Source organism: Amblyomma maculatum, chromosome 1 (assembly GCF_055883805.1).
Source record: "Amblyomma maculatum isolate TAMU_Amacu chromosome 1, ASM5588380v1, whole genome shotgun sequence".
In the NCBI taxonomy this organism is placed as follows: Eukaryota; Metazoa; Arthropoda; class Arachnida; order Ixodida; family Ixodidae; genus Amblyomma; species Amblyomma maculatum.
This window is the reverse complement of record NC_139344.1, coordinates 7965442-7991027: the sequence shown is the minus strand read 5'-3', so window position 1 is coordinate 7991027 and position 25586 is coordinate 7965442. Positions and strand designations below refer to the sequence as shown.

Here is a 25586-nt window from a genome sequence, read left to right as displayed (position 1 = left end):
GGTTGCGTATACAGAGTAGTTGGGCTGCATGCTGGTGATTAGCATTTTGTTGATGGAGGAGCGATGGCCCTTCGCGCGCGTTGTCCTATGTAGTATTTTTTTTTTTTTATCGTGTTGTGTGACCCTGATCTTGACCCAAGAAGACGGGTAGCTGCTAACAGAAATCAGCTGCGATCGATCGATCAGTCGTGCCAATTGTGTGGACCACACGATAGCATGCGCAACGACTCTGCGACATCAAACTTGTCGCCCACGGAGTACATCGACGTCTGAGAGCGCGCATTGAGGTGCGGGCGTCCTTTCAGCAGCTAGCGCTTTTAGACAGAAGTCCGCGGAAACCAATCAAGCGTCTCGTTAGGCAGCCTTATTTAAACTAATACTCGTGGCAACTGCTTACAACGTTAATTCTCTTCGCAGACCGGCCGATATAACGATCATGCAGCCGCGCGTACGGTGGTCAATTGGTTGCAGACAACGTCACTGTTAGTCGTCACTTTCTGATCGAGTGCAGTAGGCCTACGGCAGCTGGCTTAGAAATTGGACGTGATCATGTTGCAGCCAAGGAGGCAGTTTTTTTATAACCCCCATTGGTTACAGCCGCGCACGCGTCTGCTAGGCTACACTAGCGTACTCGTTTTGGCAGCTGCCGCCGCACGCCAGTGTCGGAACTGGCACTGCACGCTCACGCGACCGCCTGACACCGCTGCAGCGGTTTTTAGAACTATTGCAGCCAGTGCAAGCCAAATCGAAGAGACCTAAAATGTCATCACGCGACGTCTTGGCTAATCACAGGCTGCGGCGCGACCCGCGGTGAAGTCCGTCACACGGGCTGCGTATTTCTGACAAAAAATAAAGGCTATTTCTGCTTTTTTCTGTCTAATTTCACTCTGGTATTCGAGTTCGCAGCATGAAAAAGGGCTTCTGTTGAAAGCCCGATTTTTGCAAATGTGCTGCAGTGTCCCTTTAAGAGATGGATGCTGTTCGCCTTCCTTTTTTTTTTTTTTATTTGACGATGAGTTTCTTGAGTGTTGATGTTATCGACGAACTCGTCGCTTTCTGGGCATCTTGCCGGGCTGCTGTACGGCACGCATGTGTCTTTTGTGGCGAGCATGGGTTATCGCTCCGATTCCCCGGTGCTGCGCGCGCGGCAAACGTCGCGCGGCGCCGATTCGCGCATGCTTTACGAAGAGGAAAGGTGACACCACCAACGCGAAAATGCTCCAAACAAAACTGTCTTGTTCTACCAGGAGTGAACTGTCTTAACCTGAAGTGGATAACCTAATTGTTAGGTTTGTGGTGGACGGTCTTCATTCGCTATCGACGGTTGAGGAGCCAGGCTTCGTAGCGCTCATAACAGGTACTCTCTTCCCTCTAAATATGCAGGTTAGATAGTTATCAAGAAAATTTTGTTCCTTACTCGTAGGTTTGCACCCGGGAAGCACCGTGATTTCGCGACCAACGCTTGGACGAAGAATTGAAGAAGAATGGGAGAAAATGTTGGGCGACGTACGCCTGAAACTGTCTGACCAAGATTATGTCGAGACGACCGCTGACATCTGGTCTACACCTCACCGGAGCTTTATGGGGGACACAGTTCATTGGGTAAGTAAGCAATTTTTCTACTTGAAAAATAATGCAGTCGAGAAAGCCTGAGCTAAAGCATACATTCTTCTTATCCTTCTTTAGATCGATCCCAACTCTCTCTTGGCATTGGCCTGCAGAAGGTTTGCTGGGCGTCACACCTACGACAAAATCGGCGAATTACTTGAAGAGATCAGACAAGACTTCGACATTTCCCATCACAAAATTGTAGCCACCGTCACCGACAACGCCAGCAACTTTGATAAGTCTTTTAAGGAGTTTGGCTTACGCTCTGAAATCATCAATGAGGGTAAGTGGTACAAAGCAAATCATTTGCTTGTAATTAAAAGTAGAATGATTTTTACGCACGACGTCGTGCTTGCCAAACAGGGACTCGTGCCCACGACGTGGCCTGCAAGAGTGACAAAAATGCGCCAGTTCGCGCAAGTCGAGGGGAGTTCGCCAATTTGGCTAGCTATCACAGCTTAATTGTAATTAGCGGACGCGGCACCTATGCAAGCTTTGGATTGTTTTCGTCGATATTTCGTTCAAGTTTTAGCACCGGATCCGAGTAATATTCGGCAGTGGGTCTATCTGTTCAAACACCCCATAAAAGATATATATTAAAGGTTATTTCAATCGAAGCAGCAGCCCCATGCTTGCAAATTTCCGAAATTAAATTTAGCATCCAGTATGGTCTTATCGGCCGAATTACTCATTCTACGCTACGCACTGTTCGTTCTAACATGAAAAAATTCGAGCGCGTACTCGAATTTTGGTGAAGCTGCCGGAATTCGCCCGTAAAGAAACGCTCGTCGGACAATTCTTCGTCATGTTGCACCTGTCGAGATCGAATATGGACTCGTCGTGAGTACAATTAAGCCCTCATTTGTAGAAAATGACGCCGCGCGTATACAATCGCTCTTACATGCATATGTCATGACAGGCCAATTTTTTCCAGTTATTGTAAATCATGCAAACAGCGCACACGTTTTTTTTTTTTTTTTTTTTGGATAAGCAATTTAGTGTACTTATACCCGCCAGTGTATTTTCTACTGTGACACCAAGGCGGTTGATTTCAATTTTACGAATTCGGCGGCTAAAATACAAAAAGTAAACGTCAGAAAATGAGCCCAATGTTATCAAATGTGGTTTCTAGCAAAGCAGAAAACATTCTATTTTCCTTTAGCTGTATTATGCGAGATGAACCATTTTTTTTTCTAAAGCGTGTGATACTTATGAAAGTTCTTAGGAACTTTGTTTTCAATGAAAGCACCTTCTTTCTGGCAGATGGAGCCACAGACGAATTGTCCTTCGAGTCGGTGACAGAACCTGATCTTGGCCTAGAAGATACCGAAATTACATTGCCTTGCCATGTCCGGCGTGCTACTAAGTCTTGCGGCAGTTTCCGACGTTAAAGTAGCTTTGTCGACAGTGTCTTCTGAGCGCATTCACTCATCTGCCATGATAAAATGTTCGGCACTTTGGAACTGCGTCCGAAGTCCCAAGTCGTCCGAGATAATCGTGAGCGCTTTAGGGCATTCTTTACAAACACCGTGTGTGACGCGATGGAATTCGAGACCTTTGCATAGGTCTCGAAGGACAAGCTTCGAGACCTATGCAAAACTCTCAAGCTCCAAGTATTCCAAGAAAGGGACTTTGCCTTTCTGCTTAGTACTGCGATGTCTTGAAGCTCATCGCCTCTGCGTTGACACGCCTCCAAGCTGAAGCTGACTGCTTTTTCGGAGAACTACTCCCAACTCTTCTTCAAGTGGAATCAAAGCTTCACGAGAAAGCTGCTGCAGACTATGTTTATTGCAAGCTACTTTTGGATGCAGTTAGGAATGGATTCACCCGCAGGTTCGACCATTTTTCGAAGATGAAACCGAGTGCAAAAGAGGCAACAGTTGCTGCTGTTCTGCACCCCTATTTCAAGTTGCGGTGATTGCCAGTAGATATGGAAGACTTCCGCCGTCATGCTCAGAAGCTTACAGAAGAAGCTGTTGGCGACTATGTCAGCGCAGCACAAGCTGCGAATTCTTTCGCACACGAGGCAGCGGGATCATCTGCGCCAGCAGCATAATATGCGTCAGCTGACGCATTCTTTTCATTTGATGAGACAAGCGGTACAACCAGCCGTAGCTCGCAGGAGGCGTTAGTGAAGATTCAGTTTCTCAATTATTTACGAGATCCTCGAGTTTATGTGGCTATGCTTCATTCTTATCCCCTGATAAGAGGCGCCTTCGTCATGTATAATACTGCGACGTGCTCGTCTGCTCCTGTAGAGAGACATTTTTTCATTTGTCCCCCTTATATAGAGTGCCCCCACCGCGGGGCTCTTTCGGACCGGCGGTTCGAGCAAATGTTGTTACTTAAGACCTTCAAATAAGCGTAACGAATACTTTTTGCCTAATAAAAACGTTCAGCCATTTTACTCGTTGTTTTCATTCTAGCTTTTCAAGAATAGTTTTCAGCTTCAGACGTTTGTTGTCGCAGTAGTGGCAAACTAACTGTTCGGTTCCCAAGCGCGCGGAGTTTGCATCATTTAGTTTGATCAAAGGCACAGGACATCGGGTAAGTACTCTATAATATCGAACCGAAAACAGAAAACGTTTCAGGTTTATTCATACAGCCAAGTGCTCACAGATTGGTTCGTATGAGGAACTTTGGGTTAAATGATTTTTCGCTAGACTGCTTACGGAAGCGATCGCTTCAACATGGCTTTAGTCCAAATTGAAGTTCTAACAACGCCAACGGCGCAGACAGCGGAGCTTCAACAGAGCCATGCGGTCGGATTCGTTTATAAGTCCTTGCAGGAAAAGTGCTCTATAGAAATACACTAAAGGTTACAGAAACCACGTGTACATTTCCTAAGTTCGTCAAAGATATTACCGGCATTAATAGACAGGGATTTCAGTTATGTAAACTTCGTTAGTCGTAATATAACCTGTATTATATTTGATATTTTAGTCATGTATCGATGTATCGACGATACAGCATCGAGTATCTGTATCGAAAAGCGATTTCGGTTCTGTATCTTGTATCAGCATCGGATACAATATATATATATATATATATATATATATATATATATATATATACATTTTAATCTCGTATAAGGCGTCATTATACCTATTTCTGCTGGTACATGTGCAGAAAATCCTCACTCTTGGGTATGTGCCATTATAAAAGAGCACAACGCCAGCGCAAGGTTTTTTGAGAAGCCGTTGTAACAGCTTGATCTAAGTTTGAGCAGCCAGATTTTATTGTCGGTTCGCGCCACGTACAGCCACAGGTCTTTTGTTCTCGCTATTCAGAACTTCTTACAGGAATATCCAAATTTATTGAATCACTTGGTCACAAATCCCGCAGTGTTCTTTTCATACGTGGGTTATATGATTTCTCCTTTTTATTTCAATATTTCCTTTCCTCTTCCCTAACAATAATTTTATTTTGGGTGATGTAAATATACATCTCAAAAAATCTATCTGCACCTATTCTTGGCCCATCCCCCTTTGTGGCCATGTGCCGTCCATTTATTTATTTATTCAAAACACCTTACAAGACCCAGAAGGGCATTGAGTAAGGGGGGAAAATAACGAAGTACAATAGGAACAATTCGTTAAATACAAAGCGCAGTACAAGGCAAATAGTAAAAACAATTATGATTATGCAGGGTAAATATAGTGACAAGACATACATCGCCGCGAGCAATAGTTTAGTAAAGGGTACATAAAAAGTGGCAAGTTTGCATCGCATGTGGCCAATACACATCGAAAGAGAAAGCAGTAGCCATAAAAAGTGCGAATAGTTGAAACTGCACAAGAAACCAAACAATAATATATTAGTAACGAGAAGAAAATTACTTATGGGACAGTAAAACCTATAAAAAGACGCAGGTCATTAAAGAAAATGTTTGTGCAGCTGGTCTTGGAATCGATACACTGACTGTGGAAGCTAGGACGTTAGACTTGCCAGGCCTTCGTCAGGCTATATTTCATGAGCACAGCCCCCATTACATTTCGTGTTGGGAAGAACATTTGGCTTACGTCCTGGAGCTTCGAAACAGAACCATCGCGTCAACTACGAACACCGACTCGAGCCAGCCCTCTTGCTACCTCTTCATCTGCGCTCATCGTTTGTCCAGCATGCTCTGACAGCTGGACCCGGACATTTTTATCGGGTCCGACATCCAGGATGTGGAGGATTGGCTTGCCTCTCTAGAAGCGGGTGAGCGGCCACAATCGGTGGGACGACGCCATGAAGCTTCACAAGGTGGTGTTTCACATGACAAATGCTACCAGCTGGTGATACAGAAACCATGAAGAAGACTTCATCCCCTGGTTTGCCTTTAAACGCGCTTTTTCTGAAATTTTGGAGCGCCCTGCCGTGCGAAAGCTGCGCGCCGATCAGCCCGTGCTAGCCAGAACCAAGCTGCAAAGTGAATTTCACCAGTTATACAAAGACGCCGTGAACCTGTGCACGCGTGTGGACGTGGCGCCAGGGGCTTATCAGATCAAACGCATTCTGAAAGGCCTTGAGGTTGCAGATGACGCATTCCAGACAATCGCCTGGAACCCTATAGCGTCGACCATTGCCGACATATTTGCAATTTGTCGAAGCTACGATGAACTCCGCAAGCAGCGCACTCTAGTTCAGCCACCATTCGTGCAGCCTGACTCGCTTTCCAGCCTGGCTGTGTCGACCGCCAGCAGCACGCTGCTGGACCAGATTCGACTGTGTACGCGAGGAGGTGGCACGACAGCGTTCACGCACCTCCGTCTAACCGCCCCAACCCTTCAGGTTGCGATTAAGTGTGTGAAGTACTGAACCTGTTCCTCCGCAGGCCCCTATTGCAGTACCCCTCACGTACGCTGAATCCGTCAGGAGACTCCGGGCTGGCACGTTTGTCCCATCCCACCCCCCCACACACACACACACTGCGAAACGGGACGACGCCGTTATCTATTATTTCGCTTCACACCGCTAATACGACAAATACTCGCCTTCCACGGATAGGTCATCATTCTCGCTTGATCAAATACTGTAGAAGTCATCATTTTCTCACCGTGTCCTATAACGTAATTGTAGGTCAGGACTTTTTCTTCAACTATGAAGCCATCACCAATTACGCTCGTGCAGAAGTAGATGAATTCCCGTACAGCACCGCCTCGACGGACAATCTGTCACCGGCGTTCAGCAAGCTGGCTGTAACTGTCGACATCCATCCATACTCATCTGTCTTCACCTACTGCCCTGCACCTGATGACGCCGTCGTTTTGACGCCGTCCGACGAATTCGTATCTCGCCACAGCCTGCTTCTACACCTCGCTGCGCTATCCAAGACGGTTGCGGCATGATTCCCGCCTTCAATCCTTTTCTGGGCCCCTGCGTCTTTTTCTGTGACGGGGGTCCCATGTCCAGCTCATCGATGCATTCATCATATCCCACATTGCGCTGACTCCTGCTCTCTTCCTGTCCTATCTCTTTTCCTGCGTCTACTGCTCCCGTTGCAGCAAAGACTTACGATGTTCTGTCGACGCCATCTTTTCACACCACAACGCGCCCAGTTCACTTACTGGACAACTTTCGCTGCTCATTCGATATTGCAAAGAGCCGACTGGGTCGCACGTTTACCTTTACCCACAATATGAACACCGGCATCCACATGCCACTGCGTCAACGCCCATACGTGTTTCGACTGTCGAGTGGCGGATTATAAGTGATCAACTCGACGACATGCTTCAACAGGGCATACCTAATTCAACCTTCCAGCGTAGCCTGTGGGTCTCGCCTATCGTCCTCACATTTCTCAGTGACCCAGTACGCTCATACCGGCACCTTTAAAACATACTTACCGCTTCGCCTCCGCGGTTATTGGCGTGGTATGTTTACCTACGTTCGCAAGTACTTCCGCTCGTGCGCCGACTGCGAACGTGGCAAGCCTGCTCCCTAATTCTCAGTTAACCCGATGCAGCCTTCTTTTTTCCCCTCACGGCCTTTCGACCGTATTGGGATCGACCTATACGCATCGCCTCCATACAATGCTGCCGGCAACCACTGGGTTTCATATAGTAGTCGATCCCCTCACACGTTACGCCGAAACCACGGCCTTCTTTGCCGCTACGCCATCCCATCTTCCAATTTTCATGGTGTACCACTTGTGCCTTCTGAGAACCGCTTATAGCAACAGTATGCGCATCTTTATTTCGAATGACGTCGACAAATTGTAACGTCACTCACCGGTGCGCCGCTGCTTAGCACCCGCAGACGAGCGGCTCATGAAATGGCATCACCACACCTTGGGCGACGTGCTCTCCATGTACGGCTCCCACCCTTTGTTACGTATGCTTACAACGCCACCAAGCAAGCCACTATTGGTTCTTTCCTTGTTTTTTTTTTTTTTCCCCTACGGGCGATAACGTGCCTCTCTGATCTACCGGCCTGACGACGCTTCCGAGTGCCCAACAGTCTCCGAAGCATCCAAGCACATAGAAAAGTGCCGTCAGCTCGCTCGGTCTTTGACGCCCGGCGACCTGGGACGTCGAAAATCCCGCTTCAGCTCTATACCGACGCTCCTGACAGCTTTCTATCACTCTCTTCTGTGGCTTGGCGTGCCACCTACCATAACCGGTCCCTCTTCCAAGCTTCTGCCAGAATATCATGGACCGCATTGTGTCTTCGAGCGCATTTCCCCGGTCACCCGATCAACTGCACTGCCGAACCCCTAACGCCAGCGACTGATCTCCGCTGAACTAACGGAAAGGCTGTTCTTGTGTGCTACCTCAAGCCGTATTGTGTCTCATTTGCGTTATCACGATAAGTTGCCAGAATGGCTCATGTTTTATCTAGAGGTGATTGTAAAGAGGAAAATGGGAACCAGCGGCCAGCCGCACCGTCTGCGCAATGGCGCGTGATCAGTGCGTGGTTTGCAAAGTCTTTTTTGCTGCCTTTCGTGTGCACGAACCTCGTTACAGTAGCGATATTTTCAAAGTTAGGTTGTAGAGCTTACAAAAACTCCGGTGTAATACGTCCTGGTTAAGAAAACCTTGTGCCTCGAATGGTCGCTATTTCGTTATCTGCAAAAAAAAAAAAAAAAAAAAAAAAAAAGCTACATGCTGCGCCACCGGATTGGTGGATAGTCGTCTGGGAAAACACACTTTTGTGGATTTGTGTCCACAGATTATGGGGAACGTGACTATACGGCAAGGGCTCTCATTAGTGGGGACTGTTTTAACACTGAGCCATATGCTTGTCATCACGACGCCTACCTTAACGGTCGCCAACAGCGATAAGATCACGTTACTGGGTGCCGTGAGCGCGTGGTCGGAGCTGCTTCCCCCGCAGATTTCTTCACGTTGCTGTTTGAAGACTGTACAGGTCGTGCCGATAACGAGCAGTGCCGCTGTCCGACATTTCCGTCAAAGCTACCTCACCTTGAACCCGCGGGCAACAATATCGCAACTGGGAGCACGCATTGTCGTACGTCGCCGACACGGCCCACGCTGGCTGGCTGCGGCGGGCGCGCCGCTCGCAACTGCGACCCGTTGTCGACACGACCTTGAAATGAGGTCCAGCGCAAGCGCCATTACACGGAATGAGGCAGCTTCGGATTCAATCGGATTCTGCAATCGTGGCGAGTCGGAAAAAGGACGCCAATTACAGCGGGGTTCCCCTGTGCCGGACCTCGGTGGCGTTGCGCTCGGGCGCACAAAGACTCAGACACGGCGTTACAAAGACCAGGCTGGCCGGCTGACTGTGCGCGCCTAGAAAGCGCGTGATATGGGGCCTTGAAGGCAATCCTTTCCTTCGCAAGGCGACCTCTCCACCCCCCACCCGCATTTTTTTTTTTTTTCTGTAGAACCTAAGTTGGGGCGCGACTCCTGAAGGATGCTGACTGCGTAACTTATAACAGCGACTCTATAATCAGCCTCCACATGCTGCTGATGCTAAAAAAGTGGTTGTAACAACCATCCCTTTTTCTTGGCTTCCCGTAAGAGAAGTTGGTTTCCCATAACTGAAGCGACTCTGTTATTTTGTTTCTCGCAAACAAGCAAAATAGTGCTATTTTCTTCTCAAGTCAACGAGCAAAACTATTAGAAATTCGCTCACGCAAGTAACGGCACTGCCACAGACTTTCAACGATGTTTTCTGGGAACTCTCTTGTACAGCGCCGCCATTCACACATTTATATTTCTGAGTAGTCGGTAACATTAGAATCATAATAATAAAACACATTAAACTGAACAGGACGTACCCTGAATCACAGAAATCGGTTATCAGTTCTGCGCATTTCATGTATCTCTGTGACATTCCAACCTTAATGCCAAGGTTCCTCCAATATACTACTTCCTGAACCTAGCAGCTATTGGCTGGCAGTTGTGAACATGCCAACGCCTTGTTCATAATTGTTGATTACACATACCCTCTCTGAATTCTTTTTTGCGTCCTTCTGTTGCCGATCGAATGCAGTAATTTTTCCTGAAGCAATTTCTGAAAGCAAGGTCTTTATTGAAGAATCGAGTAAAACAGCGCTAGGGGAAACGGGACGTGAACGACAGACACATGCGCTCACTAGCAACCAAATGATTTATTGTTACCTGTGAGGCAGCAACATAAAGGAAAAATACCAAGAGAAAAACACAAAAAGGATTGCGCGCAACCACATTACCACATGGAAAAAAATGCAGTCACTGATTCAGATTGTCATATTCCTTAGGGTATAACGTTATCGATGGGCTGCTGATGCAGGTGCCTCCTAACTTTTCTATATTGGAAGCCTCGGAGATAAGCCTGGAGGTTTCATCTTTGTATCTTGCGATGATGGTGGTATGATGGAAGGTGGAAGGTCTGTGATGATGGAAGGTTTTTAGTGCTGTCGAAGTATTCCGTCTTGAAGCAGTTAGTAACGAGTAGCAAAGAATGCCCCCGCCTCATATATCGCTAACCAGTACGTTGAAAACTCATAGAATATGTCATTTACTGTCTAACGCGCAGTTCCTGAACTCCAATTTTATTTTATTCATCGCAAGGAGGGATTTCGTAAAGGATCCTCTTGAGAAAGTCATTTAACCGTATTGTTCGTGGTCTGCCCGCCTGCATTGATGCTAACCTACAAACAGAAGCAATTGATTGTCGCCGCTTTGCTGAAGCATTTGACACGATAATCAATAATCACTCATTTCTGAAACATTCCAGCTTAGATTTTCATTTTATAATATTAGCAAATATAGAAAAATTACTGGGGAGCTTGACTGTTATTATGCAATGACAATGCATTACCATTGCCTATTTTTTCTTGCTTTGAATTCCACCTTCCGGTATCTTATTCCTCTACTAGTGTATTGAGGAATTTCCCTCTCTCCAGTTGCCACCTGCCAACCTTGGCAGACGACATTAGGAAATCTGTGTACACAACAGTACCCAGCGGACATAGGCTTTTCATCACGATGGGGTTCCTAATACTAATGCCTTAAATACGTTCGTGAATCACCAGCCCCAATCAGTTGTCATTAAAGCAAATGCCTAATTTCTTACCAATTCGCTAGAATGCCGTTTTAGTTTTTAATTTACATTAACGACTTAACTTGAGAATTAGATTTTCACATTCAGATGTTTTCTGGCATAACTCTCCCGTTGACCTAGTGCAGTCATAAAATACCTTTCGTGTTCATTTTTGATATTATATTGCATGGAGTACGCATATTATGGGCATAATACCGCCTAACATTAATATACTAGACATATATTAAAAGCGTCATCTCCGCTGTGCCCTTCATATATTTTGTGGGGCTTAACGTTCCAAAGCGACTCAGGCTATGAGAGACGCCCACTGTGCCCTTGAGAAACTACTCGCGTATAAATTGTTAAATATACCAAAATTAAAATGTGGACCTCCCTACCTGATCCCCGAAACAACCATGCTTCGCTAACACAGAAAACGCAAAAGCAGACTAGCTAGATTCATTCGTTTCTCACGCTGTTTTGACATTATCATATCATCTTTAAAATCGTGGTCGAACCTTGCACACAGTCGCCTCATACCTAGTTTGTTTCGCAACATATTTTACTCTGCGCTACGACAGATATCTTTCATAATGCACTATTGCCGCCTACACATTGTCAAGCTCTAATTTCTTGAGACGACGTAGCGGCAACCATTTTGTTGGATACGCTATAGCTGTTCCGATATCCACAGTATATAATGCATCACCAATGTACTCACGATGCCACGTGGAAGCCATACCTTGAAACGATGAACTAAACAACAAATAGGTGCTTCCAAAGCAAGATCAACGATGTAAAGGTCTCAATGGCGTCATTTTCTGAACTACACTTGCGTCACAAAAACATAGCGCTAAGGAGCTAAAATAAGTTGTATGCTTGACAACATAATTAAGCAACGGAACGACACAAAAAAAAAAAAAAAATCACGCAGAAACAAGGACGATGCGTGTGCGTTTCTTCTTTGTTGCTGTCTGCTCTGCTGCGTTTTTATGATTTCGATAAATATAGCTCAACAACCCACCTTATTCAGGCGAAAGCCTTTAACGGCTCATGCTGTCGGCTACGAATATGGACAGGATAGTCAAAGCAGCCGAGGAGTTCTGTACTGATCTATACAGTAGTCGAAGTAGTCAGGACAATAATGAAATAGGCAGTAACGAAAAGCAGTCAGACGTTCCGCCAGTGATGGAGGACGAGGTTAAGAAAGGTTTAGAAACTATGAAAAGAGCGAAATCAGCCGGGTAGGATCAGGTCACTACAGATTTGTTGAAGAACGGAGGGGATATCGTGCTAGAAAAACTGGCCACCCTGCATACGCAATGCCTGGTGTCACTGACAGTACCGAAGTCACGGAAGAACGCGCTAACATTATCTTAATTCATAAGAAAGAGGACGCTAAGCACTTGAAAAATTACAGGCCAATCAACTTACTATTTGCTACATATAAGGTGTTTACTAAGGTAATCGCTAACAGAATCAGGACAATCTTAGTCTTCAGACAAGCAAAACATCAAGCAGGCTTTCGGAGAGGGTACTCTACTATCGATAGATAGATAGATGGATTTATTGAAAGGAAAAGGCAGAGAGGTTGGCCGGAATAATTCAAATCTGGCCTGCTACTCTGCACTGGGGAAGGGGAAGGAGAGAAGAAAGAAGATCATTATGAGTGACGATATGGGAGAAGGTATAATGAAATACATATCTACAGGCACAGTGGCTTGCTTTACAAGCGCGAATCAAGTCCGCTGGCTCACTAAAAACCGCAAAGAGCACGCACTGCCTGGACATCCTTCCCCTTGTCCTGTCAAGCGCCCAGCAGAAGTTCCTCCGACAGAGGCTTCTTGTCCAAACGCTTCAAGGAAGCGGCTAGCACACTTCTTTCGCCCGCATACGCTGGACACAGCAATAATATATGGTCCACAGTCTCTGGGATGCCACAAGTTGAACATTCCGGCAAGTCCATCTGTCCAATTATACTATCGATGATATCCGTACCATCAACGAGGTCTTAGAAAAATGCTCGGAATATAGCCATCCCTTTTACAAAGCATTCATTGATTATGAAAAAGCATTTGACTCAGTAGAAACCTTAGCAGTTATACAGGCATTGCAAAATCAGGGTGTAGGCGAGCTGTATGAGAAAGTACTGGAATATATCTATAGTAGCTGCACAGCAACTATAATTCTGCATAAGGAAAGTGACAAAATTCCTATAAAGAAAGGTGTTAGGCAAGGAGACACGACCTCCCCAGTACTGTTCACAGTTTGCTTAGAGGAAGTATTACGAGACATGGATTGGGAGCAGTAAGGGATAAGGGTTGATAGAGAATACCTCAGTAATCTGCAATTTTCTGATGACATTGCCTGGCTAAGTAACTCAGGGGATTAACTGCAAAGAAGGAGGGATGACATATACAGGAATAGCAGAAAGACAGGCTTGAAAATCTATAAGCTGAAGACAAAGGTAATGTTCAAGAGCCTCGGGAAAGAACAGCAGTTCACAATAGATAGTGAAGCACTGGAAGTGGTAGGCGAATATGCCTACTTAGGACAGGTAGCAACCGCAAATCCAGACCATGAAAGATAGATGGATTTATTGAAAGGAAAGGTAGAGAGGTTGGCCGGAATAATTCAACTCTGGCCAGCTACTCTGCACTGGGGAAGGGGAAGGAGAGAAGAAAGAAGGTCATGATGGCTGACGATGTGGGAGAAGGCATATGAAATATATATACAGGCACAGTAGCTTGCTTTACAATTGCGAATCAAGTCCGCTGGCGCTCAAAAAACGGCGAAGAGCACGCACTGCCTGGACACCCTTCCCCTTGTCCTGCCAAGCGCCCAGCAGCAGTTCCTCCAACAGAGGCATCTTGTCCAAACGCTTCAAGGAAGCGGCTAGCACACTTCTTTCGCTCGCATACACTGGGCACACCAATAATATATGGTCCACAGTCTCTGGGATGCCACAAGTGGAACATCCCGGCGAGTCCACCTGTACAATTAAATGTAAGTGCTTACGCGTGAAAGCTACGTTTAAACAAAGTCTATGTAGCAAGCATGCCTGATGATGCGGAATATTACACGGAACATAAAGTTTCAATGTTCAATCGCGCCTTTTTAGACGAATGTGTCGGGCGTCTGGCTAGGCCCAGTAAGCTGCTGTAGCATTCTTTATACAACTCGTAAGAAGGCACCTCGTATCCGCTCTTGAAAAAGGCCCAGCTGTTTGTTTGGAGGCCATTGCTGAGTGCGCTTTTCGCTTCAATATCAGACTGTTCATTCCCATGGAGCCCGCAGTCGGCAGGAATCCATTGAAACATTATCCTGTGGCCTTGCAGCTGAGCAGATGTGAGGAGCTCCATGTTTAGTTTCAAGGACTGGCAGGCAGTGTGGCGTAAGACGTTTTCCAAAATTTACAATGCATTTCTTTGAGTCATAAATATACACCATTTTCAGGTGGTTTCCCACATATGTAGTAAATAGATTCCATAGCTACAAGTTCAGCAGCGGTTGATGTAAAAGTATGTCCCAAAAGGAAATATAGAGTCGTTTTCTGAGCTGGTATGACCACAGATGCAGCGTATGCCTGTGCTGACACAGGTCCATCGGTGTATACGTAAATATAATTAGGATATTCTGACCAGATGTGCGTAAAAGTAAGTTGTTTGAGTCCACTAAGTGGCACTATTGATTTCTTTAGTATTCCGGGAACCCGAAGGTGCACCAAAGGTTTATCCATCGTCCAGGGTGGTTGGGCGGGACGATATGGGAGGGCATATCCTGTCGGTACTTGCGAGTGATGGCAGCGGAGGTCACTCGTAAAACTGCAGTCCAGCCGCTCATCCAGAATCTTGGTGAGTGGGTGAAAATGGTGTCTTGTAAGTGCTCGTAAATATACACGAAGTGGTTCGTGAGACAAGTATATGGATATTGGGCAAGCATGTGCCTCTTCAATTGTGCCTTTGTTAGAGGTGCATCTGGACAATCCAAGGCATATTTTCAGTGCCTGCGCTTGCACGGTTCGCAAGCAGGAAATGGTCATACAGTACTGGAAGACTGTACCGGATGTAGCCAGCGAACAGTCTCGTAAAGTCGTATTAAGGAGCGCTCAGTTGGACCCCATTTGATGTCAGCTACGAAACGAAGTACATGACAAAAATTAATTATCCTTTTCTTGACCATAGTAATATGCTTCGACCAAGATAGTCGGTGGTCAATAATTACTCCCAAGAATCTGTGGCTGGAGGCGTACGGTACTACGACTCCAGAAGAGTAATCGGGTAGCGGCTGACACATTTTCCCGTAAATGCGATCGCTGCCCACTTTTCGGTCGTTAAAAGTAAACCTTGACGCCGTAAGGGAAATAACTAGGAGAATAAGATTAGGATGGAGCATATTTGGTAGGTATTCGCAGAATATGACTATCAGCTTACCGGTATCTCTCATGAGGAAAGTATACAACATTTGAACGTTATATGTACTCGCTCACCTATGGGGCTGAAACGTGAAGGCTGACGAAAAGGGTTCTGCTTAAGTTGAGGACAACGCAGAGGGCTATGGAACGAAAGATGGTAGGTGTAACGTTAATAGATAGGAAGCGCGCAGAGTGGCTCAGAGAAATAACACGAGAAAAAACACCTTCACCCTCAACCTCGACATCGCCGAACCTCATAAAATCGGACAATGCTACCATACTTTTAACAAGAAAAGAACACCTCCGACGCCATACACGTGCTCTGATACCTCCGTGTACGGTAAGCCTCCCCCGGCCGCGGTCTAACCCGTGCAGAGGAGGTGGCGCTTCGGAGGATTAGAGTTGTGGTGGCCCTAACACCGGCAGTGATCAGAAAGTGGCCTTAGTTTCGACATTGGTATCCACACCCTGGGTGCCCCGTCTGCAAATCCAGAAATATAGAAGCTGACATCCATCACCTGCTGTGGGAATGTCCAGCGCTCAAGCCAACGCGGATCCGGCATCTGGTGGCAGCTGGACTCTCCCCCCATAATCCGCAGTCATATGCGGCTTGGACGCAGGGAACACATCATCGTTCACTCCTCTACTTCATTGCTTCATAGCATTTTTATGCCCTGAGGCAATAAACATCGCAAAAAAAAAAAGTGGACTTCTAGCAGAGACACGCTGTGGTGCTCTATATACGGACAAGAACATGGCAAGCGCACTTCACGGCGGACATACTGACGGGTTGTCTCCTTTGCGGTACAGAGGAAGAAGCACTGCAGCATGTGGTAATTGGCTGCAGTGCAATTCAACCTTGCGCCAATACGAATTCAGAATCGCACTTGGTTATGAAGAGACTCGAGACGGAAGCGCGGCGCTTGAAATTGCGAAGCGCCGCTTGAACTTCCTGCCCGACCTCAAGTGGCTCTGAGTATTTGTAGCTTTGCGGACAGCAATTTGTTTAGGGTGGAGGGAGGCTTGACCGTGCGATTCACGTTGCGGTCTTCTCGTTAAAAAGGGTTGTCAGTATCACCATCACCACCAGCATAGATTTTGAAGCGAAAGCTTCACTATACGCCTTGTAGTTCGAGCCGTCGGGTATGCTTGGTTTTCACCTTGAGGGAAGTTTAGACGTCAAACCTCTGGTCACATGGATGCCATGTGACTTTGGGGCATATGGTCACGTAGGCCACCGAGTGGCCCGTGACCACTGTCAAGGCTACGTAAGGTGACATCAGTGTAATGTGGAAGTAGAGGGCGCTATAGAGGAGACACCTAATTATATAAATAGAAGCTCCCGAGCACTGCGCGAAATGGAGGAGGGCGAACTCTACTACAGAAGCGCGTCGGAACGCGAAGAAGGCACGTCGGAATGAGGCCCTGAAAAGGCGGCGTGCCGAAGAGACCGATGAAGAGTGGGCTTTACATTTGGAGAAACGCACAATGTGTTTAATCCAAGCTTAACAACGAGCGTAGCCATGTACGGGGGGGGATCAGAAGTTCCCAGGCCACAGGGTCTGCTTCTGAGCAGTACAGTCGGGCAGCTACGACGGCCCCAAATCTCAAAATACATGTGGAGGGTAGAAGAAGCATTATTCTAACCTCTGAGATCATTTATAGCTTTAATGGGATCTCACGTGTCAGAATATGCCGACCAGAAGCAAAACCTGCGGCCTGGGAACTTTTGACCACCCCTGTACATGAATCTTTCGCTTCCCTCCAGGATTAACCAAAATTAAACCACCAGCAAATTTTCTGTAGTTTTCCTCTCCGGTCGTTTCCGGCTTTTCCGCACGCTACGCACATTGCTCCCGCATTATGGTGCCCGCATCGCTTGCATGCAGCCGTTGTGTGATTGAAGTTGTGTTCAGTTAAGCTTAAGCCTTAGACCCTGTGTAGTGTTGTGCGCGACAATTCGTCGCAAAATCAGCAGTTGATGGCAGCGTGGAAATGAACGCACAATACGGTTGCTCTGGAAATGAAGACAAATATCATCAACAACTTCGAGGGTGGTCTGCTCGCAAAAATGTCACTTACGACGAATAAGTACGCTCGCCGTTCCCGAGAGCAGCCTGACGAGAATAATAATGCTTGGGCCTGTGTACCTTTCTCCTTATTACACAGACTTCGCATATCGTATTAATCGGTTTCCGCGTAGGCTGCTAACTGTTAGCCCACCTGTCGGATCGAAACTGCGGCGCAGAAGCGGATCGTGCAGTGCTGGACCTATTCTCACTGCAGACGAAACTCCTGATAAAAAGAACCTATTTCCCCGGTCCCTTAAGGTTCCGTTTATCGAGAGTCCACTCTATATGTATTTGCACAAAAGAAACACGCGCCAAAGCTAAAAACAGAAATTGGTCTACACGTCTTCCTTTCATCTGAAGCCCTATCTTCGCTCCGGAGCAGGCGCGTAACCGACAAAATGGATTCATTGGCGGGTACTTTTCGCGCGGCAAAAAAAAAAGGGGGGGGGGGGAAGAGAGAGAGGGGAAGTGCAGGCCTTCATTTTCTTCATTTCTCCATTAAGGCTTCCATCAGCTAAAAGCTATCTCGAGTGCTTCATCGAATATGCGAATATCCTGGACGTAAACATGGAATCGCCTGCGTCACAGCGAATGTTATGCGAGCGCTTCAAGCCGGCGTTTTACGCCCGGCGGCGTGCACTCGACGCCCGGCGTCGGAAAAAAACGCGCGCCGCCGCCGATCTGGCCCTGCCAGATATTTGACGCGCGGGCGGCGCGGCGTCCTCTCGAACCGGAAGCTACTGCCGACGCGAGCCAATAGGAGCGCGGAAAGCTAGCATATCCGGTTTGAGCGGCCGCTGTCAATATGGCCGCCATGGCTGACGAGGTGTGCGGCAGTTTGGAGGCGGAAATGTGATTATCGTAAAAATAAACGCTTAATCAAGCACGGAATGTCACTTTTTTGTGAGTATACGACCTACTCTCGGATCGTAATGTATTTGTTTTCTCCCTGAAGTGAAATTTATAAAGAAAAAAAAAACCGTGCCGCTGGTATCCGAGCGGGCATTCCGAGGTATCTTCGTTCATTCGAGCGAGCCAAATCCTTGTGCGACCTGTGTACGCTTTCTACTTTTAGCACAGTAGCGTTGGAATGTGCCCTATCGCGATTTTAACAGAAGGGACAGCGTCGCTTCTCTCACGTACCTCGCTCTGCTGTTATTTCCGCTCGCTGCTGTATTTGCTTTCGCACCGAGTCATCCGCGGCGGCGCTCGCGCCGCTTCGACGTTCCATGTATCTCGAGCTGGGGGTCGCGTCGGCGCGGCAGTTTTCGACGCGCGAAAATCGTGGAAAAAAACGCTGCATGTATTCCGGCCTACTTGGGCATATAGTTATGGCGGCAAAGAAGAAAATGCATCAGAGCATCACAAAACAATCGCCAAGAGACATAGTTAATCATAGAATCATGAAGGAAAGAAAGATGAGAGGAGAGGCCTTTACGTCACATTTTCTGAAGCCTGAAACGAGCTCGGCGACATCTTGTTCGGTCAAGCCGCGCTACTACTTGACTTTTCTCCGCCGCGTGCGATTGAAATGCAGCGAGGAAGCCGGAGTAGCGAGACGCGGCCGGAACAAGCGACGCTTGGTTTCAGGCCGGTATTGATGCGTGGAAAGCTGTCATAACCGAGAAATATTCGCTCGATACAGTGGGTTGCTTCCAGCTAATGCGTTTGGCTGCCTCGCCTTCGTGTCGTATAGTCGCTATCTTGTTCGGAGCTGCCAAGTCTTCGTCATAATTTAGCATCCGCCGAACAGGCTTATCGCAACAGCGTTTAAGCCATAGATGGGATCTTTACCTTCAGCTCCTGCGGCGGCTCGCTACGGTATGCAGTGTCCGTCGTTTCTTTTTCCTTTGTCATTTTGCGACGGAGGTATACATGCCTGGTGCTTATATGACGCCTTATACTTGGTTTCATATTGTTCGTAGGGTTTAATTTCTCAAAGCGACTCAGGCTATGCGGGAGACCGTAGCGGAGGGCTCCGGAAATTTCGACCACCTGGTATTTCTTAGCGTGCACTGCCATCGCACAGCATACAGGCGCCTTGCTTTGCGTCTCCATCAAAAAGCGGCCGGAATTCGATCCCGCATGCTTGGCCTACAGCGGCCGAGCACCGTAATCACTGAGCCACAGTGGCGAGGATTTGTCGAAATTTGTTAGGGTTAACACCCCGTCTATCGCTTTGCGTTAATCACCCCTGAAATGCATTTGGAGCCTTATTAAGGTGTGAAAGCTCAAAGCGTTAACATACGTAAGCAAAACACGATGAACAGAAAACAAAATTCAGAACTTAGTTGAATAGTTGAAGTGCAAAAACACACTCGATCAATCGCCGCAAAAACGAAAGCCGCTGTATTTCTAACCATCACCAGTTAGCATCGCTGCAGCGTTATGATAGTACACGGAAAGAAGTGGCAATGAGTAGAAACCTATATATGCAGCACAAAAATGGGATGCGAATGCAAGGAGCACGCACGCATACAACACAAAAACATATCCCCACGCACACAGCGTGCACTACATGCACAAACACACGTACACCGCATGCACGCGCGCACAAAATCAAAAAAAAAATTACAGGATTGCTCTTAGGACTGCTTAAGAGTGGAAAATGGGAAAGCCACCCACGACCTTAAACTTGACTCGAATCATCACTATCACTAATTACCGCTACTATCATCCTCATCGCTATCACTATGACTACTATCATCATGATTGCCATTACTACCACTATCACTCTATCATCATCACTATCACTTTGCATTTGTGCATTACCTATCACTATAGCTGTCAGTGGTACCATTATACTTAGTATATCTGTCGTTCCTGCGTTTCGCGTCGTCGCCGTCGTCGCTGTCGCCGTTGTCCCTCGTAACCAGCTCCGCAGCCGGGGCAGCGCTAAAGCCCCAATAAACTTTTATTGACGGGCTTTAGGCAGTGCTCGCTCCTTCCGCCACCGTTCGCCGCTGCGTGTACCTTCCCCCCTCGCTCTTCCTCCGCGGCGGCGGCGACCGCGCGTGTTCTCCGTTTGCTGCGCACGCTCCTGCCGAAACGCATAGCCACCGCCGTTCGCCACTGCGAACCGCCTGCCTAAAAGTTGTCTGTAATTGTACATACATGTCTTACTCTAAATATTTGCCTCAATCTATCGAAAAGGTGAAACAGCTGATGAGCGGCGCTCAAATTTCGTATTAGGAAGTAACGTAATCGTCGGCAATTTTTTTTCTCTCTCTCCCTGTCTTTCTATCTTCTGTAATGTATCCTCTGTCAGCGCGAAACAGCGGCAGTGGCTCATCTATAGAGCCAGTCAACAGGCCCGTGCATTTTCTTTTCCTTCTTCCTACAGTCACTACAACAGCGATGACGACGCTCATGGCAGCAGGTGTACGAAGTAGTAGAAGCGAAGCAGAAAACGAAGAAGACGAAGAAGAAGGCGAGCGCTGCTGGCTCCGCGCGCTGCACGTGCAAAGAAGAATCGAGTGCCTCCAGCTCCTTGCACCGCACATTAGGTCCAATAGCGACGTCAGGTGACCGCTGATCACAGTTTCTGCTCTAAAACGTGTTATTTCAACTACAATTTTCTTGCAGATTGTGTTGCATGGGCGGCTTGGACAAGGCCTTCCTGAGCTTGCCTTCCTGCATACCGAGAAACCGCTTGGAGCCCATCATGTGGCAACGCTACGTGTCAGGCTGATTTCCCGGGGCCCTGGTTGTCTCACGACGCGTTCGACGTGACGTCTGGCATCATCGTGTGGCTCGGTGTGTTGTCTGTTTTCCCAAGGCGGCTACATATACAGCGGTGAGTTTCATTTTCAATTCCAGCTTACGTAATGAATTGTGAACTCATATGGGAGAACTCCTCGCGTGCTTCGAAGAAATGAATCCAGTACTAAACTTCATTCTACTCAGCTCTGCGATGTCATCAGTCACGGGCACGGTTGGCACGCGTCCCTGCCTGTAACGGCATGTTCCCCCCCACAGTGTGGCGGTGGTCTGTTGCACCACTTTGGAAGACGAGGACAGCGAGGGCTAGGAGTTGGTAGTGGTATAGTACCAGCAGTGGGTAACACTCCGTAGAACTTACGGGGCCGAAAATCGCTGGCGTATCCAACTTTTTTTTTTTTTTTTTTTTTTTTTTTTTACGGTAAACACGCTGGGATTGCAAAATGCTTATGTTATATTTATGTGAACAACGCAAGGGCGGTATACGGAACGTTTTGTAGGCCTGATCTAGAACCCACTGTGCCCAGTGAACAGGGTTTGACTCGTACCAACAGTAGCAGCATCAATTTATACTCACCGAAGTGAGAGTAAGATAATTATTCCATTAAATTCCCTAGTGAAAAGCCGTGATTCGAAATTACGTCCTGACGCTCCAAAGACAGACACTTCAACCACAATGTTCGTTATTCAGTGACGTTAGGGAGAACTTTAAAACAACAACATAACTTTTAATGGTACAAACTACACTCACTACATAACACTGGTCGGAGAGCGTCTCAAAAAACAACCGCACTGCTCCGGAAACGCTGAGTGTATGTAATCCTTGAAGGGAGCGCGCTAGGGTGCCTCGATGCGTGCCCGAGAGCGGGCGCGCATCGAGGCACCCTAGAGCGCGCCCTTCCCGCGCGCCACACACTGACAGCACCACAACACAAGCGCACACAGCCGTACTCATGGAGGAAGGTTGTTTCCTTCCTCCATGGCCGTACCCCTTGGGGAAGAATGGGCGATTCCAGTCTGTATACGTCCCTCCCCCGTAGTCAGTGGGATGACCCAGATGTTGTGCCGTGAAGACCGCAGTAGCGGAGACGGCATACGGAATATTCAACATTCTCCCCGCCGAATGAGCGCTAGCTCATTAATTTCTGGCTTCCAACGGGCGCAAAGTTGAATTGGATGCCTTACTGTAGTGCCACCTGTTGAACGGATCATGCAGGATCGCATTCTTCCATCTCGCTCAGGAAACACCTCCTGGAGCAAACATTTCTGCACCTGGTTAATTTCGGGTGCGCTGAGCGGGCCCTCAAGTCGATCCCCTTTCCGATCACAGACGTGAACAAAGCGTCGCATCCAAGCTGTGATTCGCTGTAGGCGATTCAGATTGCTGAAGCGCTTAATTTCTATCACCGGCAGAGGTGCTTGTACTGCAACATGGCTGACCGCTAGCTTTTTACTCTTCCTTTCTTCGTTAGCTCTCTCGATCGAAATATCGGCCAGCGTGTTAGGCCAGGTTGTTGGGGACCCCTCAAGCCATTTGGGCCCTTTCCACTATTTTTCACACCTCTTTAGCGCGTCCGGAGAAATTCCCCGAGTTAGGATTCTGCTGGGTCGCTGATCCCTGGGCAGTGTCTCCAGTCGCTTGGGTTTGTTTTCTCTTGGATCTTTCCGACTCTATTGGATACAAAAGGTTTTCACTGAGCGGCTGATCCCTTCATCCAATGTAGAGAAATCATGGAATCTGTCCACCTTGTCGATATTCAGTGCTAAAGATTTGTTTAGGTATGCGGCCATCCGAGCGCCTATCAAGGCACTGAGAAGCTCTAGCCGTGGCTGGAATAGCGTCTTGAGTGGTGCCACGCGCGTCTTGGCCATAACAAGGGAAACAATTGTGTCCTTGTCGCTCTCCCATTTCAAGTATGCAACTGCTCAATGGGCTTGGTGGCTTGCGTCCGTGAATATGTAAAGTTTTATTTTGCTGTTTGGTTGGTTGTCATACCAACGAGGGATGAAAATATCCTTGAGGTGATTCACTGAATCGATCCAGTTTCCCCATTTCTCACTCACACTTTGCGGCAGTGGCTCATCCCAGTCTAAACCAAGTACCCAAAGCTCTTGAAATAGCATTTTCGTTGTGATCGTCACTGGGCTAAGCAGATCGAGTGAATCGAAGATTCTCGCTGAGGCTTGGAGCTCGAAGCATTTAGTGTTCCTGTTGACAGTAAGAAGTTCCAGCGCTTTAGCTCGTCGTTTGCTCTGTCCCACTCGAGCCCCAACTCTCTTGCCATTGCTGAAGTCGTCGTCGCAGTGTCAGCGCAGGCATTTCCAACGCCATCAGCATCAAACCGTTGTTGTAGGAGTTCGTTGTTGGAACTCCACTTTCGCAGTTTCATCCCTGCTGAGCTCATTATTTGCTTTGCCTCCTCGTAAAATTTCGTCGCCTCTTCCGTATTGCAGACTCCGGTTATCAAATCGCCGACGTACAGGCAGCCGCCTAAGATTTGTGCAGAGTGAGAGAGGTCCTCAGAGACGTTAGCCAGGTGATGTCGTATGGTGGTAGCCAACTACTTGTGGCGCCAAAAGGCACTCTTGTCATGCGCCAGACCTCTATACCACCCTCTGATGAGCCCTCACATGACGCAGATGAATACCAGAGGAATCGCAGTGCGTCGCGGTCCTCACTTTTGATGCCAATCTGAAGGAAGGCCTTCTCGATGTCGGCGGTCAATGCAATTTTGTGGCATCGAAAATTAAGAATAAGCCACAGCAGGTCAAGGTTTAGGTTCGGGCCGGTGCGCATCGTTAAGTAACGGGCAGCCTTGTGCTTTCGAAGATGCATCGAACACTATGCGACCTTTGGTGGTAGAGTTCTCTGAGCGGAAAACAGCACGATGAGGCATATAATACACTCGAGACGAGGTGCTGTCGATTTCGTCGGCTGGAACCCTTTCAGCAAAGCCTTTATCTAGTTAATCACGAATGGATGCATCATAGACCATTAGCCTGCTCATGTTGGGTCTCAGACGCCGCATCAACCTGGCCAGCCGTTCTCTTGCTACAACTTCGTTGCTGGCTAGCCCTTGGTCAAGTGCCTTCCACGGGAGGCTCGCCTCGTATCGCCCATCGGTCAAAGGCAGAGAACGAGTGAAGTCTTCTCTCACCTGCTGCTCCTCGCTTCCAAGTAGGCAGCTGCTTGAGGAGATACCGAGGCTCTTCAGCTCCCAGAACGCTCGAAGGTCGTCTGACAGGTTGGCGTCCACATCACAGACGCTAGTGCGCCGAACGGCAACGATGGAACACGACACACATGAAGCAGACAATGGTATCGGCACTTGCAAGGTCCAGCCGAAGTCAGTATTGAGCGCAGTCCCTCAAGACCCCTCGCACTCTCCTTACTTCTGCGTACACAATAGTCCAATAATAATCAGCGCCTATTAGAATTTCGATGCCTTGTTACCTATGGGGCTGAAAGTGGAGGCTAACCAAGAGGGTTCTACTTAAGTTGAGGACAACGCAGAGGGCTATATGAAACGAAAAATGGTAGGAAAAATGGTAGCAGGGGGCGGCAGAAAGTTAGATGGGCGGATGAGGTTAAGAAGTCCGCGGGGGTCAAGTGGATGCAGCTTGCACAGAACCGGGTTAAGTGGAGAAATATGGGAGAGGACTTCGCCCTGCAGTGGGAATAGTCAGGCTGATGATGATGATGAAGGTGTTCTTGCACGAGCACGTCCTGACGCCCGAAACGCTCTTGGAGTGTCTTTACAGAGTAGTCGTAATTCTTCTCCGTCGCTTGGGCGCCGGACAAAGCTGCCGCCGCTTTTCCTGTCAATGCTGTCCGCAGGTACAAGAACTTTTCTATGCTGGTCAAGCCGTTATTCTCGTGGACTGCTTGTCGGAATTGTTACCAGAACGGTTGCCAGTCGAGCTTGTTGCCATTGAATTTCTGAAGCTCCAGCTTAGGCAACTCAGTTGTCCCGAACGGGAAACAGGTGATCCGGACGCGGTTTCTTCTGCATTCAATGTGCTTGTTGCGCTGTTAGAATTTGTTTCTCTAAAATGCCGAAGCTTTGTCCTCATTCGTGTCATGAGAGCTTGGCACTTACGAACACCTTTGTATTCTTCCGCGAAGCCTTCGTCACGCACATGCGTCTCAATCAGGGCATCTAACTGTTTCAGATCTCTCAGATCTCTCGAAACAATGTCCAACTCATCTGATATTTCCGCGATGCGGTCTCATTGCTGGGGGCCGAAGTCATCCGCCATCGGTAGTCAGTCGCTCAAGCTCCTCATTGAGTCGG

The 25586-nt window shown here is 47.7% G+C and overlaps 1 protein-coding gene and 1 pseudogene across 1 annotated transcript; both read left to right on the top strand.

Moving 5' to 3' along the window:
• Positions 1–1026: 1026 nt before the first annotated feature.
• Positions 1027–21361, top strand: LOC146201590 (uncharacterized). The gene is made up of 5 exons (XM_084583180.1): positions 1027–1357; positions 1424–1602; positions 1687–1891; positions 20915–21095; positions 21157–21361. Exons 2-5 carry the CDS (start codon positions 1495–1497, stop codon positions 21260–21262), a joined length of 600 nt encoding a protein of 199 aa, XP_084439306.1. The 5' UTR covers positions 1027–1357; positions 1424–1494; the 3' UTR covers positions 21263–21361.
• On the top strand, positions 2820–3975 carry LOC146201591 (uncharacterized; annotated as a pseudogene).
• Positions 21362–25586: the final 4225 nt, after the last annotated feature.

What these genes read in the sequence shown, in the direction of transcription:
- LOC146201590 (XM_084583180.1), top strand. Translation starts at nt 1,495, where the DNA reads ATGTTGGGCGACGTACGCCTGAAACTGTCTGACCAAGATTATGTCGAG. An exon ending in TGGGGGACACAGTTCATTGG is followed by an intron (nt 1,603 to 1,686) that starts GTAAGTAAGCAA and finishes ATCCTTCTTTAG; the next exon opens with ATCGATCCCAACTCTCTCTT. An exon ending in AGGTCCAATAGCGACGTCAG is followed by an intron (nt 21,096 to 21,156) that starts GTGACCGCTGAT and finishes ATTTTCTTGCAG; the next exon opens with ATTGTGTTGCATGGGCGGCT.